This window comes from Rhipicephalus sanguineus, chromosome 7 (genome assembly GCF_013339695.2).
Source record: "Rhipicephalus sanguineus isolate Rsan-2018 chromosome 7, BIME_Rsan_1.4, whole genome shotgun sequence".
NCBI lineage: Eukaryota > Metazoa > Arthropoda > Arachnida > Ixodida > Ixodidae > Rhipicephalus > Rhipicephalus sanguineus.
The window spans coordinates 149,987,733-150,007,555 of NC_051182.1; the positions used below are offsets into that span (position 1 = coordinate 149,987,733).

Consider the following 19,823-nt stretch of genomic DNA (forward strand, 5'->3'; position numbering starts at 1 on the left):
CGCCGGACTTGTAAATGGTTTATTGACGCATCCGCGTACTTTATACACATTATCCCGCGCAAGCGCGGTAGTTACAGTCACCGACCTATAAGCCACGTGATAGTTAGCCACGTTCCAATAGAAACCATCACTCTTATTCTGTGGTAAGCACAGAAGGCTCACTGATACGAACCTGCCCATTATTTTTGATGTGGCACGATTCAACACGTTAGCGCTCTATCTTTGGGCTTCGCCATGCGTAGAATGCTGGTGTGGCGAAACAGAGGCTAGCAACCATTCCATTATTTGAAAAGCTAGGAAAAGCCCCGTGCCCGATCGTACATCGTAAGCGCGTTCATTGAGGCGTTTTTTTTTTTTTTTAAAGGAAACCTGCAACACTTTTTCAGCATCATAAGAAAACACTGCCGATCGGTGGTCAAGGATCCTGAGAACACGCGAGATAAGCATTACCGCGCAGCACGTGGCCCGGAATTTACAAATATTTCTCAGTCAGGTATAAATCGCTCTCTCTTATCTATACAAATAATGCCATATACCCCAATTACTACGCCGGACACCCAAGTTCACGGCCATTGGCTCACCTCGGCATTGTGCGCCGAAGAATTATCGAGGCCGCCGTGGGATGCCGCCAGGTGCCCGCGCGTGCGCTCGCAATCGCGCTGAAAGTACACCGCGCGTTCCAGGAAAAAGTGAAAAAAAAGGGCTCTAGCTCATGACGCGCGCTGACGAAGTGACGCATCTTATTGCCCCCTTGTCATCCCCCTATCTTTTTTTTTATTGGCGCCAGTATGCCCTACGGCATAAGTTAAATAAAAAGGAAGAGTTCAGTTTCGTGGATAAAGGCCAGGAGCGGTCGCTGCAAAGGCCCGTGCGTCCAGCGCGTTAAGTCAGGTGGTCAACCGGCATCCCCGTGTTTGCGTAGCTTTCAGCGCACTCGCTAAGAGAGGGCAAATACCTGTAACTCCGCTCGTACCTGAATGATTCTAAAAACTTTTTGCGGCAATCGATTCGCGCGGTAATAATCTCTTTTACTGTAGCCACTCGATGATTACTTGGAAAAGTGTTGCAGCGCCCCGTTAAGCACTGCCCCGTCTGACAGGTACAAACGTTGCGACAGCACGTGGGGATTAAATAAGTCATATCCGCGCTGCACATAGTGAAAATGGTGCGGTGACTACAGAATTGCCCTCATCGCCTGAGAAACGGGCGCAGAGGCCATAAAGCTTGCGGGGTGCTGAAAAGCACCACATTAACACCAAACCTCTAGGACACTCTTTTCGGCCCGTGAGACCACTTGTGAAAGCACGACACATCCTCAATTTTTCTTGCCTCATCTATGGTGGCCGAGTACGTGGTTTACTCTTTTTCCTGGCCAACGTTTCAACAACCGACAGCAGAACGGACGACGGGAACCCAGATGCTCTCAGCCGAACCACCTGCGCCGCCAGGCATTGCTGCATGACGTGCGAACAACTTTTCTTCTGGGCAATCATGAAACACTGATTCGCTGTGCTCCGGTTATACAACTTCGAGTGGTGCAGATTCGAAAGGCGTACTCCAAGCACAGGAGTCCATCCTGTAAAAATGTTATTTTCACGTCTAGAAACCTAATGGCCTTGTCAGCTGGGACTTCTTTAGTAAGCATCATATTCTCTGCGCAGACGCTAAAAACATTTAAAGTTTCATCAGCCATGTGGAATAGATGGTCAATAGGTGAAAGATTCGAAAAGGTTTTCAAATCATCAACTCATCTACACACCTTGATTATTGTTGGGGTTTAACGTCCTAAAACCACGATATGATTGTGATGGACGCCGTAGTGGAGGGCTCCGCAAATTTTGACGGCCAGGTGTTCTTTAACGTGCAGCTAAATCTAAGTACACGGGCTTCAACCATTTCCGCTTCCACGAAAATGCTGCCTCCGCGGCCTGGATTCGGCCCTACGACCTTCGGATTAGCAATGGAGCACGATAACCACTAGAGCAACGTGGCGGGTGCCCTGTGGTTATGGTGCTCGGAACCATAACCAGTTGTCACGACATACTTTGACAACACGTGCGCCATGAAGTAGACTCCGCTTTGAGCTTAGCCGAATTTAGTCAAAAATACCGCACGCAGCGCTAGCACGACATTCGACCCGATAGATACCTTGTTTACGGACTTTATATATAGTTGTATCCGTGCTGCACAATTGTGGACCTTAAGAACACACTGAGAAGATCCAGAAAAGACTCTTGAGGAGACATTCTTCTTGGCCTAGTTTGTATTGCTTACTTTACGACATTGTGCCGAGAGCAGGCCCGTAGCCAGGGGGAGGGGGGGGGGGGCGGGCCTGCTCGAAATTTTTATGATACCTGGTGTTTTACCGAAAATAAATAATGAAAATAGGCGTTTTTCTCAAATAGTCAAGGCTTTCAGCAAGTGCCCCCCCCCCCCCCCCCGAAAAAAATTCCTGGCTACGGGCCTGGCCAAGAGTGAAGACAGCACACACAAGAAAGACACAAACACGACGGCAAGGGCCGCCCTTGTCGTCGTGTACGTGTCTTTCTTGTGCGTGCTCTCTTTACTAGCGGCAAAATATCGCACAGGAAAGACTCTAATGAGCAGGTGGGTCCGTTAAGGGCATCTGGGTTCCCGTTGTCCGTTCTGTTGCCGGCTGGTGAAACGATAGCCTGGAAAACAAGGAAACCACATGCTCTACTACTAGATGAGGCAAGCAATATTGAGGTTATGTCATACTTTCACAACACGTCTCACGGGCTCAAAAGAGTGTCCCAAAGTTTGCCGTGAACTTGGTATATTTCAGCACCCCGCAAGCTTTTTAGCCGTCGAGTCCTCTTCTACGGCGGTAAGCGCGATTGTGCTTGCAAAACCAGTCACCGAACTGTTTTAACTAAGCGCAGCGTAAGTGCGGTTTATCGACTCCTCACGTATTGCAGGAATGCTCAGGTCGGCCACACGGGACACTGTTTAATTGAACGCCTCAAAAAGCACGCTTACAATGCACGATCGAGCACGGACCTAGCTTCGCAAATGACGTAATGCAATTGTTGCGAGCCTCTGTTCCCCCAAACCAGCATTCTACGCATGGGGGAGCTTAAAGATCCAGCGCTAACTCCATGAAGAGTGCCCGCATCAAAATAATGGGTAGGTTTGCCGAGATTATCACAAACTTGCCGAGATTATTACAATAATGAAAAAAAAATGTGACGAATTCTATGGGAAAGTGGATAACTATAAGGCGGCTGATAGGTCTCTGGCTGTAGCTTGTGCGTTTGCGCGGGATTATGTGTATAAATGCGCGTGGATCGTCGATAAATAGGTTGTAATTCCGGCGACGCGGTACGAGTGAGCGGGCCTTTTTCTTCGTCCTCGCTGGTTTTTCTTGCGTATAACCTGTACTCGTAACATTCTTTTACTTCCTATTGCAGCAGCCAATAGGCTTTCTAGAGCAAGTTCTTGTCTTGAGGTGGAAGCCGTAGCTACCAGCATGGCGCTTCTTCAACATCGAGCTCGAGGTTATCCGAGCGAGCTGCTCGTTCCGTGCACCAAGAGCAGTGACGTCACTTGCCAGCTCCTCCAGCATCGGGCAGCCATCAATAAGGTGCTCTTAGACATCGGGCTCGAGATTCGTGAAGACCACCGACAGGTTGGAGGTGTCCGCATGGCGGTGTCGCGCACACCCTTGTGTAAAATCTTCTTCAGTTGGAAGCCGATGGAGTGGCTCGAAACGTCGTCCATGAACCTTGTCCACGACCTGATTGCCAATCACCGATGCTTGTCATCTTTGGAAATGTACTCCACCACTCCATGGCCCAAGTGCGTCCGACGAGCCCTGAAACGTTGTTCCGCCGTGAAGAGCTTGACTGTATACTTGGTACGTCCTCTTGAAAACAGTGCATATACAAAAAGACGAAAGAGACGACGGGTAATTCGCCACGGTTCCGACGCGAGGCTTCATGAAGGCGTCTTCGCTCTCGTCTGTTCTTTGACGTCACTAGAGAAGCTCGCGTTCAAGGAAGCCAGGGATCTGCATTTCGCTTTCATCGAGCCTGTTTGTGGCCAACTCCTGGACCAATCCCTGAAGCATCTGACGACGCTCGATGTTAGCAACGTGCTATTGGGACCAAAGAATGCACTGGCGTTCTTCTGGGCGCTCACAGACAACCGAGGCCTGACGGACTTCTCTGTGAACTGGACTCTGCTCCGAGACGGCCTTACTGAGCCGGCTCAACTGGGATCCCTGTACTTGCCCAGAAGACTGGCTGTCCTAAGAAAGCTCACGTTGATTGATCGGGAACACTGCTGGGACCGCGTACTGTGGCTGAGGCTGACTAAAACGTTCGCTGAAATGGCCACATTGGAAGAACTATACGTGAAAATGAAGATGGCTGTTGAAATCTAGTAAGTACGCCACTCGACTCCAGTTATCCCACTCGCAAAGCCGGCCACGTAGGTCTAGCGGTTATGGTCCTCGACTGCTGACCCGAAGGTCAGGAGATGGAATACCGGCCGCATTTCGATGGAGGCGAAATGCCAGTGGCCCGTGTGGTTAGATTAAGTGCACTTTAAAGAACCTAAGGCGGTCAAAATTTTGGGAGCCCTCCACTACGGTGCCTCCCATAATCATATCGGGGTTTTGGTATGGTAAATTCCAAAAATTATTATTATTTAAGAAGCTCTATCCTTGCCACTTCTACGTCTCTGCTAGCCTGTTTTTCCAGACTGATGTTTTCTTTTTAATCACAACATTAATTTCTGGGGTTTTCCGTGCCAAAGCCATAATGAGTATGAGGCAACCTGTAGTGGAGGGCTCGCAAAATTTAGATCACCAGGTGTTCTTTAACGTGCACTGACATCGCACATCACACCGGACTCTATAGCATTTCACCTCCGCCGTAATGCGATCGCTGCGATTACACTCGCGCCTTTCAGGCTTTCGGGTCAGCAGCCGGGCGCTATAATTATAGTGTGCCAGCGCGGCAACTTTTTACGTGTAGCAAAACTAGTGTTCGTTTACACATTCAAATCCTTTCTTGCGCGCTTGTTTTCCAGCACACCAGTGAGTGAAGGCTTCGCTCAAGTCGTTCTTCGGTGTTCAAAGTTGCGAAGCCTGCAGCTGCCAACACCAAGCCGAATGCTCACAACCCTGTTGCCGGAATCCTTGATCGACGCTTTGCGGGAGGCCCACAGATTGCGCGACCTCTACATCTCAATAGCAGGCATGGGCGAGACGCAGTTGGATAGTCTATACGCTGCTGTGCAAGACAACCGGACGTTGACGAACGTCGTCGTTTGGGACGGTATACATTCGTCAGAGTATATGCCCGACGAAGAGATCCCCTCCAGACTGACAGAAGAGCATAGTCTCTGGCAGAGCGTTTCCTTCGAGCAGGAGCTGCTCGTTTCTTCCGAGAATTCGCGCAAACTGCTTGCATTGCCGAAACTTCGCTCCTTGAAGTTCCTCCGGCTCCAATTTCTGCTGCAATTCTACCCGTTGGTCAAGGAAAATGATATCGCCTGCTGCAAAATGCTCTGGGTGCTTGGACCATCTTCCGGGTCATCTGCTATACGACTGGGGAACAGGGCTTCGACGAATGGCTCACCTGGTTATCGCGTGCGTCCACACTAACGGACGTGACAGTCATCGCCGTTCATTTCATATCGATCGGTCCGTGCGCTGACTGCGCACACATGTGCGACAGGTTGGTCTCGGCACTTGCGAACAATTCCAGCATCGTCAAGCTGCGACTGGTCGGATTCAAGTTGAAAACGTCGCATTTGGATGCGCTCTGCCAGACCGCCCGCGATCATCGTAGCCTCGGGGAGTTCGTGTTTACTCCGGCTTGCATTGAAATGAAAGTTTTCTGCCCCGCCATATGCAACGACAGACTCTCCGTAGGCTTTCGTGAGGCGGCATTGGAGGTAAGGTCTACCGCTTGTTACTTTCGCTCAAGTATAGCGTTCAAGCAACTCCCCGCCAGGGGTTCTTGGGTGGGGGCCCCAGACACCTGTGAATTCAAAGCAGAGGTGGCCGAATAATAGGCGTGCATCGTTGCGCTTTCCATACTGGGGGAAGGGGGGGGGGAGGGGAGATTTACCGCAGCGCACCCCGCCGCCCCTTGGTTGGTCGAGTATTAAAAAATATGAGCTGCACAATGGCTGCAACGATGAAAATGACGCGGTGACGTCCTTTCTACAAAGGCCTGCCATCGGTGCCTAACTTTCTTGGGTAAAAGTGGTAAGGAAACAGTTCTTTCAGTGCAACATCAAAGGTGCTTGGTCGCCATTATCATAATACAAACAAAAAAAATCTGCATAGCCATAATCCTGCGCTTTACAAAATGTCATGAAAGCTCCGACTTAGTCAATGTACGGAGCAGAGTTGGCGCCCCCGCTTTTGATGATTAGGGGGAGCGGTCGCCCTGCCCCCTCAGGCGCACGCCTATGGGCGAAATCACCCGTAACAAGTGACTAGATTACTAATGGCTATTCTAAAACATTGTTCAATGTGATTAGTTTACGTTCCAAATTACAGCTGGCCGAAGGTAAGAAGAAGACAAATAGAAGGCCGGGAGGTTGACCAGACACATGCCCTGTTGGCTACCCTACGGTGGGGGAATGGGAAAGGTGTATAGAAAAATGAGAGGGAAAGGAAATGATCAAGAAATGCGCTAACGCGTACGTTGCCGTGGCACTATACAATAGTCAAAGGCGTTACACGGGCCCGTAGAAAGTATGACATTGCGTTAGTATTACTTTTGCGAAGTAGTGAAGTAAGATTGAAATGCAAATTTATGCAAATTACTTCTGGCAATGACAGTGATGGTTGTGGACGGCACTGACATTTTTTTTTCTTGTGTGATAACAGAGCCCATGTCAACTATCTACAAAACACTGCATTTACAGCTGCAGGACTTGGTGCGCCAGAACGCTTTCCGCATGAGTGCCGCGGTCAAGTTTGTCCTGGGCGAAGAAAGCGGTGACGGAGCGAGCGCTATTGAAGAACTGCACGACCATCCGCTGCTGCCGGAACGAGTCCGCGACGACGCCGGTCTGACCGACGCAAAGGCCCAGGAGAAGGTCAAGCACGCGGTCTCGCGTGTGCGTAGCCTCGACGTCCACGACTTCCTGTGGCTGACGGGCGTGGTCCGGAAGCGGAGGGCCACGCGCCTAGACCACGACGCCCAAGCCCTCCACATCCTGGACTTTCCCTTGGTGTGCTGGTTCTACATACGCGAATACGTAAACATTGCGGATGTAGCATCACGCTGACATGCGCTGGCGTGAACTTGTGGCTGCCGTAATGTGTGAACGGGTACTTCGCGGAATTCCGCGCTCAATACTCAACGACTCGAGTCGCGCGGTGCAGTAGCCTGTAGCACGTGTGCATACACATAGTTTCCATCAAATCCATTTCCATGTTTCCAATTCTTGGTTCCACCTGAGAATATACTTTACTGATTTTTATTACGGGGATCACACGCGCACTTTTTATCGCAATCAGGCCCATGCGGATTAGACTCGATCAGGACCAGAAGCTTGTCATCATCATTCTCAGCCTGTTTTATTACACTGCAGCACGAAGACCTCTGCGAAAGATCTGTAGTTGAACGTATCCTGTGCGGGGAGATTCCATTTTATTCCTGCGAACGTCGTAGTTTCTACACACTGTCTAACTCTCTGTCATCATCGACCGCGTTTCCTATCCCTTGGTAACCATTCTGTTGCTCTTGCCGTAGACCGGTTGTGTGTTCTACGCATTAATGGAGATGGAGATGGTCCGATTTTGTATGCGATCCTACGTCCGACGCGGCGGTGCGGCAGCCGCAACGGTGACGTTTTGTCGTATATGGCACAGTCGGATCGCATGCCCGGCGCGCAGCAAACCGGGCAGGTGTTTTCGTCTCCGCATCCGACATTCGGACGGTCGCAGCCAATCGCAGCACGCGAGACTTGTGGCGTCACGCCGTTGGTGGCGCCCTTGGCACCACTTCGGTCACCGTGGCTAAGGCGAGTCGATCCTGGAAGCATTTGCCGGCATCGCCACTTGCGACGGCTTGGTAAAGATCGAGTAGAATTTACTTGTGACGTGAAATATTTCCTGATTGAATAAAGTTATGTTTGTGGTGTACCATTTCTGCATGACAGCGCCCGTTTCCAAACCTAGCGCGATGGCGAGCAGCGATGCGAGGCCATTGCGCAGCTAAACACAACGACACCGGCCGTCTCGGCGAGCCGGCTCGCTTCTCTCCTACCTTCTTTGCTCATCAGGGCGTCGAGAACATCATTGCATACATAGACATATGAGATGAGAGTAGAAAGCTTAATTGTGTTAAACAAAAGAAAGAAAAACAAGCACTTTATGACGAGAGCGCGTTTGATCGCGAACGGCGTAGGCCGTCGTCCGATAATCCCTAGCGCAGGCGTAGTTTCATTGATTATTTTGTTATAGAACGAAGCGTGGCTGTCCAAAGTTGTTTGTTTTGCGAAGGTGCGAACTTTTCCGAGCCTACAGGCGCCGCATGTGGGTGGAGCCTGCGGTTGACTGCTCGTTCGCCCCTTGTGTGCTGAATCGTCGTACGCCGCATGCCGGATCATTCGACGCCGCACGTCGGATCGGACGCAAGATCGGACTCTCTGTTACGCGGCCAGTCCAGGTCACTTTCTAACACTTGATGGCAACTACACTGTAATAAAAAAAAGAGAGTGTGACTCCTTTCGGGGAGTCTTGACTTGCCCCGTAATGACTATCTTTAATGAGGCGCGTTAACACTCCTCTGGGTCACAAGACTCTCGGCAGAGGGCATAATGATATCTAAAGAGAGTTTACGTGCCTCTTTATAGAATCACATACGTGGCAAGTCAAGACTCCCCGAAAGGAGTCAAAATAGTTTTTTTTTTCCTTAGGGTGTAGGATATCTGCACCCTCTGTTTGTTTCCTCGCCCATTCTGCCGTCCTATTACTCCACTGAAGGGGCAGAAATTGCACTTGGTTTTGCAAGAGTCGCGATAGTCACCACCACTGTTTGCCTCGTCTGAAAAAGAAGGCGAAGTGTACAACCGATTGTGAAGTCATCGGGGCGTTTCACGTCGCAAAAATTGGAGATATCTGTGTCGGCTCTTCTTTTGTGGCACTATCAAGGATAGAAATACAATTCTTCGATCACATTACTACCGCGTATGCGATGCACACGAGTTCTTGCTGTTGTCCTTAACAGTGTCATTGTGATTGATCCTTGCTCTGTTGTTTTATTATCTTGAAGAAGCTATAAATCATTTGCCTTAAGTAAATAAAATCGGTTGCAAGTTCTGCGCTTCGGGTGTATGTCTGTGTTCCCTTTTTCGTCCTGTGGTCTTTGCGTAGTTTAAAATTTTGCTGGATCTATGAACCGACTACCCCAACGAGATGCCGTGCTTCACTCTGGCTCCCAGATCGCGATAGGGCAGGCGTCTGCGCTAGACTAGATCCGAATTAGTTTGCGCCGTGTATGCAGGCATGGGTTATGGCCGCATTTTGCCTTTTGGGGGGTGTTGCGTCGCGGTAGGGGAGGGGGGATCGCTTGTGTAGCTTGGCCGGGAAGGGGGGTGGGGGTGCGAGTGTTGTGTTGGCTTTGGAGTGAGTGGCCCAAGTGCCCCTTTTGGACCTCCCCTCTCGACGCCCGTGACAGGAGCGACCATTGGGGATCGCGATCAAGAAATTCGATGCGGATCTGATTAAGTACATACCCGGAGTTTGGGGGATATCTGTACGCGCGCTTATCTTGTACGTCTTGCGCTCTCACCGCAAGTTTGCATTGAAGTTACAGAGAGCACGAAGGTCACTTCGCTCACTGCAGCGACCGCTTTTGCGAAAGAAGCGCGCTGCGCTCAAACAAATGAGTTACAACTGTGACAGTTGCCCCGCCACGGTGGTCTAGTGGTTATGGCGTTCGAATGCTGACCCGAAGGTCGCGAGATAGAATCCCGGCTGTGGCGGCTGCATTTTCGATGGAGGCGAAAATATTTGAGGCCCGTGTACTTAGATTTAGGTGCACCTTAAAGAACCCCAGGTTGGTCGAAATTTCCGGAGCCCTCCACTACGGCGTCTCTCATAATCATATCGTGGTTTTGGGACGTTAAACCCCAGATATTATTATTATAACTGTGACAGTTCGCGCTCATCCTGTGTATACTTGTGCGTTCGTTTCGTGCGCCCTCCTTTATATTTGACCAGCGCGCTTTAACTGTCGAGCTGTGACAGCTATTAGTTCGCGCTGATCCTGTGTATGTTTGTTCCGTGCGTCCTTTCTGCTTGAGCAGGGCGTTGCAAGTTTCGAGCTGCATGCCGTTCTTCACGTGACATTACAACTTGTTGCTATAGCATTCATTCCTTCGCCATCGGGGCAAAAAAACAATGCACAACAAATGCTCAACTACGTCTTGTGAAGACACGTTTTCCTTTCGTCTCATACCGATTTCTATGACTGAGGGATCAGCCATGTTTTTCGAGTATATGGAGGAAATGTTGCGGACAGATATTTTACTCAGGCTATCATTATTTTATTTTACAAACTGGAGGCAAATATCTAGAAAAAGCGTATTTTCTATCCTCTCGCTATTTTTTTCATTTCGTGTCCTACAGAAAATAAACTAACTATCTTAATTTCGTCCGCAACGTTTCCTTCATTTATCATTCCTTATTTCTATGGCATAATTGTCATGCATATCAAACCTCTGGTTTGCATTTTGCAGGCTCCTAAAGCGTCTTGCATACTTTTATCGTGGATTTAATATTCGCGACAAACTTAACTGGCGCGATGTGACTTCACCTGGTGCCGGCTTTTCGATTATCCTAAACTTTACCACCAACCTCTCATGCGGTTGTGTTAATGGAATTGAGAAAACTGAAGGACGCGCTGGCTCAGAGCTTGAACTATAGAATCAGCTTGACGAAGCTTGGGCTTTTTGTTAGCTTATTTTTGGGGGTGCACTAAAGAGTCGGACGGCTGTCTTGCTTCCTTGTTCCCCTTTTTGGGGTTTCATGCCATCTCTGGAGTGTTTTACGCCATTTCTCGAACTACTACCCACTGTGGAAAGCCGCAGTCAGTGCCTTTGTTCGAGTCATTCGGGGAAGCGCAAGTGAAAGGGGGGGGGGGGGGGGGGGAGTGGAGCGAATCACGCACTTTGTCTCTCAAATTTTGACACAGGAAAAGCAAGTGACCCCCCCCCCCCCAATTCCCACCCCTTCTTCTGCATTCTGCCCTTACAACCTGTTGAGCCTGCACCTACAAGAGCAAGCCTGAGCTCTCCCTGAAGGCCTGGTTGCTGCGGTGGCCGTCAAGCAGTTGAACAAGTATATGCTCACTCAAGAGCAAAAGTTCCTATAAGTATACTTGTTTCAATTCATCAAACGAAATTTATTTTTCCAAGAGCATACACAGAAGGAATAGCCTACCTCCATTACGCAAACACCGTGATCAGAGTCCTGACACCATAGGTCGGCCAACTCACTAATGAGTCGGCTCACTCAGACTCTCATCAAGCCGTGAGTCTGAACGTGCGTGAGTCTGGGTCAATATTTGGTGGGCTTGAGTCTGAGCGATTCCGGTTGAGAAAATTTTTAGTGACTCTCAGTCCGGCTGAGGAAAATTTTGCTGAGTGAGTCTGAGTGAGCTCAACATTTTTTGCCGACCTATGCCTGACAGAAAACGCGTGCTACGACATGCCTACCAACCTCAGGAACGCACCTCTCCTAACCCACCAAAGCCCGGAGACTCACCGGAGACTGAAACACGGAATACACAAGCTTCCTAGCTGCGTTCATATAGAGTTACTGTATATGCTACCTTTAGGTAGCATATGCTACCTAAAGGTAGCATATACAGTTAACTCTACGCGAAGATGATTCAGTGCACCGCAAGTGACAGCAATCGCAACCACGAAACGTGAACACATCCACAACACACCGCAAAACCGCCGAGTCCTAGCTTGCCACCCATACGACGAGAACACCACGCCGCGCATTGATACAGCTTGGGCGCGAGCACTTTTTTTTTTTGTGGGAGCTTCTTCACATTTGTTTATTATTATGCCCTATGAACGATATTACTTTACTTCTGCCGCAGTTGCCGTAGTTGACAAGACCGTTGACACTTAAATGAACTGTTAACAGTTAATTTATTTAGCGGACTCTTTGAATACGCGCATGCTGAACATTCGTTCGAGGCCGCCACTGCGCCTGAAAGTTTCATGGGAGTAAACGTTGCTCCCTGTGGTCTCACTTTGCACACGGCACCCTCGTCTTGCAGTTAATCCCTCCGGGGACTAACTATCTGTTGCGGGGACGAAATGCAGCACTTACTCCCATTTCGCACCTTTGCGGCTTAGAGTGCATGCAGATCCCGTATCTACTTTGTTTTCTCTCTCACAGCCTGCACAACTACACAATGCAGCCTTTCAACAACGGCTATCCGGGTGCGGTCTCATTTCCGTTTATGATGATGTAAATATGCGTGATCCCTAAAAAAATGCTCTGCCGAGCCATTGATGTAACCCTCCGTACGCCCACATTACGTCTCTAGCGCCGACACCTTGTATTCCTGCAGTGTCCTTCACATCGTCGATAGTGTGATGCATTGGAGTCTGCGCAGTGGGTGCCGTCAACAAAAGCGCCAACAAACCGCGCGGTATTTTTTTTATGTTTTCTTTCCTGCCGATTTAACCAGTGGCTCCATTATTCTTTTTCGGCTCTCATCTGAAAAACCGGAGCTAATCGCGGAAGCGACGAACAACGTAAAGAACCTGGTGCGGTTCCGTGTGTCATCGGTGCAACTTCTTTCCGCAAAGGGTCCTTCAGAGCAATAAAAGGGGTTTACTGCAAAGTACTTAACATTTGCCTCCGGTTTTTTCTGATGGGCAGAGAAGGTACCCAAATCTGGCCCTTCGCTTGGTTTTGTGACTGTATAGTGGACTAATAATCTGAAATAATGGATAGCGCGGGTTCGACAGAGGACAGATAAAGATCACTGATTAGCGCTTGTCCGTGGTCGCCGCTAGCGACCGAGGTAAGCGGGCAGTGCTGCGAGGAATGTTCTGACTGCAAGGAGTGTTGGAACGTGTTTGCAGCCATAGAACAACGTGGAATGGAGACGCGATTCATCTTACATGGTTCTCTGTGAAGATACATCTATAGCACAACACCGCAGCCTCATCGCTCACCCAGCGTTAAGCTCAACGCCCGCGAATTTGAGGAATATCGGACGTCCTCGTCATCAACGATATTTCGCGAGAGCGCACCGCAAGAGTCCGCAAAACCAGATATGCGCGGGTATACGCGCGCACGCAGCGCTAATTAACATGACTGTTAAGTTTTGCGCATGTGCAGCTTTAAGCCGCCTTACGGATGCACTTTTGCAAACGTTAAGATAACACTGTGTTGCGATTAATTGGATTATAGACCGCTAAACAGACGTAAAATGCGCTTAATCAGCAATCTATCATTCACTTAACATATGAGACGATAACACCCTTGTCCCCATATCGAATGTTGAATTACGCTTTTGCTTTCTTTTGTTTTTGTTTTTTTGCAAGATCGCAACTTGCTCCTCATGGATACAATACAATTGAGCCTTAGTTGAAATGTTTCCCGTTCATAAGTCAGGCAGCTCGATATTTTCCAGATTATTCTACTGATCCATATCGTTCATCATCACACCGGGTAAGTTAGCGTTTAGAAGTCGTTATGCGCGTTCGTCTCATTACATCTGTAGAATACAATTATTCAGAGTAACTCCTCGTGAGACGAAGCTTTTCTACTATATAACAATCTTTTTTTGACATACACAACGAATTCGATGTTGAACATCTACTACCGACATCTCTAAACTTTTTGGTGGAGTAATTAGCAAAGGAACTTGAATCACCATAACGGTAATACGTGTGTAATAAGTTCCACTGCGCTGTCGTGCCTTATGGTCGCGTACGTACAAGTTACGTCATCGTTCTTCTTCCTCCCACGCACACGATGGTCACTGCTGGAGTCCTCTTTTTTAAAGAATAAAGGTAATTACAGAGATATTCTCACTTTTCTGCCCCAGAAAAGGGCTGTAATTTTCGTTTACATATATGCATACAAACACACTGATACATATATTTGCGTGTGAGGCTGACAGCAGTAGGAATGCGCAAGTTCGATGCCGAAGGTAATTCGCCCAGCAGCTTTCTGCTGTCAGAAATAATCGCAGCCCATGCCAACTCTAGTTTGTATGTTCATCTGGGGGACAAATAATTCCCAACAATGCCGTATCTCGAAGTGCGGTCGTCCAGGCACTGTGTACAGTCGCGCTCAATATGACTTGCAACACGGGAGCGCGTGGCATCACGAGTTCAAAGACTGCTCGTGGCTTCCACTAGCCCTTATTTCCATAACTAAACACTGTTCTCGCACTCGGAGATTATTCCAAATAAGAAAATTTAACTTAGTTGCTGAAATGAAAACAAGTTGAAGCCATCCGCATTCTTTGAACTCATGAGGCCACGCGCTCCCCTGTTGCAAGTAATATTGAGCGCGACTGTACATTCGTAATAGGCGTAAACTAATAAAAAGACAGCCTATGACCGCGTATATGCATATATAACAGTGCATGACATTCGCAGTGCAGACACGACATAGCGTGTTTATTTCGGCACTACATTCAAGCACACACCGGCTTATATAAATAGAGAACTCCACCGCACACCGCCACATTGTTATTGCATAGATATAGCAGAGTACAAATATGTCGATTGGTCGCTGTCAGGAGCAGAGGTGGTTGGCGTGTCGGGAGACGAGATCGACGAGCAGGACATGCAGCAAAACCCCGACGAATATGACGGCCCCCACAATCACCATGAGGGCGCCGACAAGCATGAGGCAGTGCCGGTAGGTGGTCGAGGAATCCTTCAGCTGGGTGTAGCCCAGGAGGCACATGCCTAAAAGCAGAAACAGGGCGAGGTCTGTCGTCAGAGCAGGCACAGGGCCTGTGGAGGGACGTGCCGCAAAAGGGAAGACAACCATGCACTGCATACATTGCACAACAGGGAACAGCTGGAGGAGAGACCATTCCAAGGAATGAAACTTAGCCTAAGCACTGCATCGAAAAGACGAAGCAATATGTGTAAATTAGTTTTTTTTTTTTTTGCTTTCTTTCTAGGGGCAGGGGGTGGGGGTCAATACACGGAACTCCACTTTATTTCCCCTGATACTGAGGTACGGAAATACAAAGAGATCCTATAGTATCGGTGTTCCTACAGCAACTTGATCCGGTTTGTGTACTGCGCAGCCTCAATTCCCCAGCTTCAACGCGTGTCCTCATCTACAAATGCTTATCGCCAGTTTTCGCTGCGAACAGTTTTGTAGCGTTAGCTACACTGGCCTAACCGGAGCCAATTTCGCGTGGATCCTTATGAGCCGTGCTGCGCATGTGCGAGGATCGGTGATGTCACACAGCTGCCGGCTCACCGGAGCCGGCATCTCACCGCCACCGCCGCGCGCGGCTCGCCGCTGCTGGTCTGCGCGTTCGGGAGGATTGGCGTCGTAGCCGCGGCAGACACACTGGCGCCGGCGCGCGGGCAGACTCCGCCACCGCCGCGCGCGAGTCGCCGCTGCCGGTCTGCGCATTCGAGAGGAGTGACGTCGTAGCCATGGCAGACACACTGGCGCCGCAGCTATTCGCCGTCGCTGTGCAGTCGCCGTCTGACACTGCGCTGGAGCCGCTTGATAGCGCCTCTGACTGGCGTTTGCACGTCGGTATCGCCATGGAAAAGGAGAGCGCAAATGCTGCTCGACGGCGCAGAAGAGCCGATAAGCTTATCTCATCGGATCCCGAAGTTGTTGCCTGGCAATTAGCGGTTCAGCGTACGAAGAATGCACAGAAGAAGGCTAATAATCCTAGACAATCTGGAAAGCTAAGAATAATCAGCTGAACCTTTGCTAACGCTACGTATATCTTGGCATAGCCGAGCTAAGCCACTGCATACTTTTTTACACTGCAATGCTCTTTTTTTAGTTTTCCAGGAAAAGAAAATAGACGCGGAATATACATGTGCGGTTCGCAAAGCATCTCTCACTCACGAAGGTTACAGTGAACAACAATATGGACTTGAATTCCGATGTATGTACATTAAGAGAGAGAGAGGGGGGGGGGGGAGAAGAGGCTATGTCTCTGCTCTGTGGCACACAAGTAAGTTCTTCTTGGGTTTGGGCAATATTCGTCACTCGGGACTCGTTAGCGTAATGGATAACTGTATCGCCACGCCCCAGTGGCTACAGCTGCGGCGCTGCATCTTTTTCTTCGCGGCAACTCATTACATCCCCCGGGCTTACCGGGAAACAGAAATACGTTGAGCGCGGACAGGCATCCAAGGCACTTGATGGCCACACCGATGTCCAAAGGCAATATGGCGACACCCACGGTGCTGGCGAACCAGGCGAGACTGAGCTTCATCATGCGGGCGTGCACTTCGTTCCGGTCTTCGGGTGGACCTCCGCGTAGCTCCAGGTACAGCTCTTCGATTGCATCCCTGGAAGGAATGTTGCGCAAACAGTCATTCGTTGGCTTTATTAAAACAGTACGGTTACCAGTATTCACGCGTCCCTGCAAGATTTCCCGTTAGGGCACCGCTGTACATAATAAAGCCACATTTGATCGTATGGTACAAAAATGCTTCCAAAAGCTAAATTCACGCATATATTCTTAACGGAGGCGATGCTTATGATCACAACTAGAACGGTACGAACATTATACTAGGGGAAGGCGCTGGTTTGAAAGAACTTCGCAGTGTGGCGATGACTTTTATGCCAGGTCCGCTTCAAATTCTACCCCCGCACGTTGTAGACGTAGCCGGGAGGGGGAGGTAACAGAACACTCACCCCACCGACATTTTACACTTCGTGGGTGTATATATGAACATACATATAGGAAGGGCACATTTTCCCTCTTCTCGAAATAAAATCCTGGCTACGCCCCTGCCAGACATATGCATATGTAGTAATGCGTGCTGGTTGCTGATTACGCGTTTCAAAGAATTGTTTTTCTACCTTGCATGCGATACAACGCAGGAAAATTAAGTTCTAAGCCTAACTATATCGTAATCTTCCGAGAACTGAATTCGAGTAACCGTTAAGTATTCCTCCGGAGACAAATATTCTAAGAGCACGCAGAAGCTTGCCCATATTTCTTCAGGGCACGTATTGCATTTAGGAAACCCGCGGACAACTGTATAGGTGTCGCAAATGAACGTGCCAACAAACGTAGGTTATACTGAATACAAGTAACTCTTATGTTCGGTTGAGATATCCTATACCTTTCAAGTGGAGCATACAAAAATTGTTCCAGAAATAAGGATACGCTTTGTTGTTAACGTTGTTACTACCTGTTTTCACCGAGCCTGGTCATGTAATTTGGAAGACACTTCACAGAGAACCGATAGACGGAGGAGAAAGGTTAATAAAGGGCCTTTTGTTCGACTGTTGCACGATATTATTTTTAAAGCAAGTTGCGAATATATTACATAGCGAAAGCGAATTCTCCGCGGAATAAATGAAACGAGAGAGTCAATGTAGTGATTTATAATGGCGCCAGCTAGTTTCTATAAATAGCAGCATGTGCGGAAACCCTAAACCAAACAGCGCAGCCAGCATCAGCTTGAATAACAACACAAAGTGATTATAGAACACCCCTTTCCTTTAGCCCTTCCATTTAAATGAAAAACCGTTGGTAATATCGCGTCTGCTTTCCGTATCTTCATTGCCTGTTCCCTTTCTGTTTATACATGCTGCAAACACATCTAGTCTTTCTTTTTTTTTGTCAGCCGTGGGCTGTTAACAGCGCACAGCTAATTTTGTCAGCTCTGGCCATTGTTTAGGGCCTTGCATGTGTAATGTATTCGGATGCTCTTCTGGGCATTCTTATAAAAAAATGGTCAGAACATGCTTACAGAATTTCCTGCTTTGTCCCTTGTTAATATTTAACAGAAGATGCTCATACGTAAGATATGGAGAAATGAGCATAGGAGCGCACAACACACGAATGTTTGCGAGCCAAGCTGCTGGCGTCCGGCAATTTGACGGCAATTTGGGGGAAGATGGAGGCATGGAGTGATAAGGAATCTTCGAACAGGGAATGCGACTGAGACCAACTTGTTGATAAATAAGGCTGTACTTGCTTGTCCCATTGTGGGAACATTGGCTGCAGCCACATTTCCTATGAGAGAATTCCTCATCAACACAAACTTAGTGGCACTTTCCTATGCCAGCGAAACAGCGGCACAATAATTACGATGAAAGCAAAACACCAAGTTGCGTTCGTTATGGTTGCCCTAATCGTATGATATGCTTTCTCGATATCCTTCATCTAATGGGAAAATATTTTAACTGCACCTTCAAACGAATACTGTAGGATGAAGTCTGACGTCTTACTTTTCACCATGTCTCTAATTTGTTATGCAATTCGGTTAACATATTACAAATCCACACTTGCAATAGAATTTCTGGCTACTGTGTAAGGGTCATGCAACATGTCCTCGGCTGCTAATTTAACTCTTTTTTTGCAACAAATAGCTTAAACCAGGGGTCGGCAACCTGTGGCGCGCGGGCAGTATTATGCGGCACCCAGCACGACGCCTAGCCAGCCTCCTCCCCGCCCCCCCTCCTCCCCTTAAAATGAGGCAGGAGTAGGAGAAATGGAAGCTTGCGATGAAATATTCGTAAACAGAGTGTGTGTGCTGGAGCCGACGTTTCGAGAAGCGGACTTGCCTTCTTTAAGGCTGCAACCTAGTGACGTACATGCGCGCTGAAAATAAAATTTCCCGCTAAAGGGGACCAAGAGGCGATGCGAAGCCGGAGCACTTGCACGATCGCGTTCCGTTGGCGTTCGTTGGGCATGCTACCGACCTCGCGTCGTGGAACGCGAAGAGGAACGCTACGCGCGTGTTGTCTTCCCTCTAGCCTGGCCGTTAATTCTCACAGGGCGAGCGGGGAACGCGCCCGGCAGGCGTGCGAGCGGGGGGCAGCGTAGGAGAGGAGAGAGGGGGAGGGGACGCGCATGCGCTGGTGCTCATCGCGGCGTTGCGTAGGAGAGAATTTCGGCATGTCTAGCCCGCGTTCAGAGGAAGAGTGGAGAGGGAAAGTGGAGAGGGGGAGGGGAGAGGGAAAGTGGAGAGGGGAAATGGGAGAGAGGAAGTGGAGAGGGGGAGAGGGTATGCGCATGCGCAGTAAGGGTGGTCACGCCGCACACCACCACCACCACCACCGGATTGAACTCCGCCATAAGATACTTCGCATCTAACAATTTCTAGAACAGTGCACTTAGGCGCGCATCTGCAATGCACAGCATATCAGGAGAGCCACTGGGTGGCGAACGACACCTTGCACAAAGCGCCAGCAGCGGGTAGGAGACGGCCATCTTCAATATGAGCGCCAGCAGGCCGATGAGCACCCAAGCCTGTGTGGCGTCGAACATCAACATGATATCGGGCCGCACGGATGCACCGTAGGTCAGGTAGCCGAAGCAGCCCACCGTGGAGTAGATTACGAAGAGGATGGCCATGCAGATTGCGATCGCCTGAGCCATGTTCCTCATAGAGCGCTGGCGCATGGCTGCGTAGGCTGAAATCACCACCTCGTGGCTCTGCAAAGCGTCCCAACCGCTTTCGTCATTTAGTGGACGCGTGGGCACACACTTTACGCGGCTAAACAAATAGGATGAAAGTAAAATACTCAATATGTATCATGATCTCAGGTTTACAGCGCACACGAAAAACAGGGACGACGATAAAAGTCGGTAAACCTATGATCGTGAATT

The 19,823-nt window shown here is 49.2% G+C and overlaps 2 protein-coding genes across 3 annotated transcripts; one reads left to right on the forward strand and one right to left on the reverse strand.

Annotated features, from left to right (window-relative positions):
* Positions 1–3,392: 3,392 nt before the first annotated feature.
* On the forward strand, positions 3,393–8,163 carry LOC119400233 (uncharacterized). Of its 2 annotated transcripts, none has more exons than XM_037667242.2 (3): positions 3,393–4,404; positions 5,056–5,925; positions 6,910–8,163. In XM_037667242.2, the coding sequence occupies exons 2-3, from the start codon at positions 5,695–5,697 to the stop codon at positions 7,273–7,275; spliced, it is 597 nt and encodes a 198-aa protein (XP_037523170.1). In that variant the 5' UTR covers positions 3,393–4,404; positions 5,056–5,694; the 3' UTR covers positions 7,276–8,163. Both variants share the same exon structure in this region; 1 of them encodes a protein (XP_037523170.1).
* A 6,613-nt stretch (positions 8,164–14,776) lies between these two features.
* On the reverse strand, positions 14,777–19,592 carry LOC119399141 (putative sodium-coupled neutral amino acid transporter 7). The gene is made up of 3 exons (XM_037665957.2): positions 19,387–19,592; positions 16,346–16,542; positions 14,777–15,000 (listed from the first exon to the last, which is right to left on the reverse strand). The coding sequence occupies exons 1-3, from the start codon at positions 19,590–19,592 to the stop codon at positions 14,777–14,779; spliced, it is 627 nt and encodes a 208-aa protein (XP_037521885.2).
* Between the last annotated feature and the right edge of the window lie 231 nt (positions 19,593–19,823).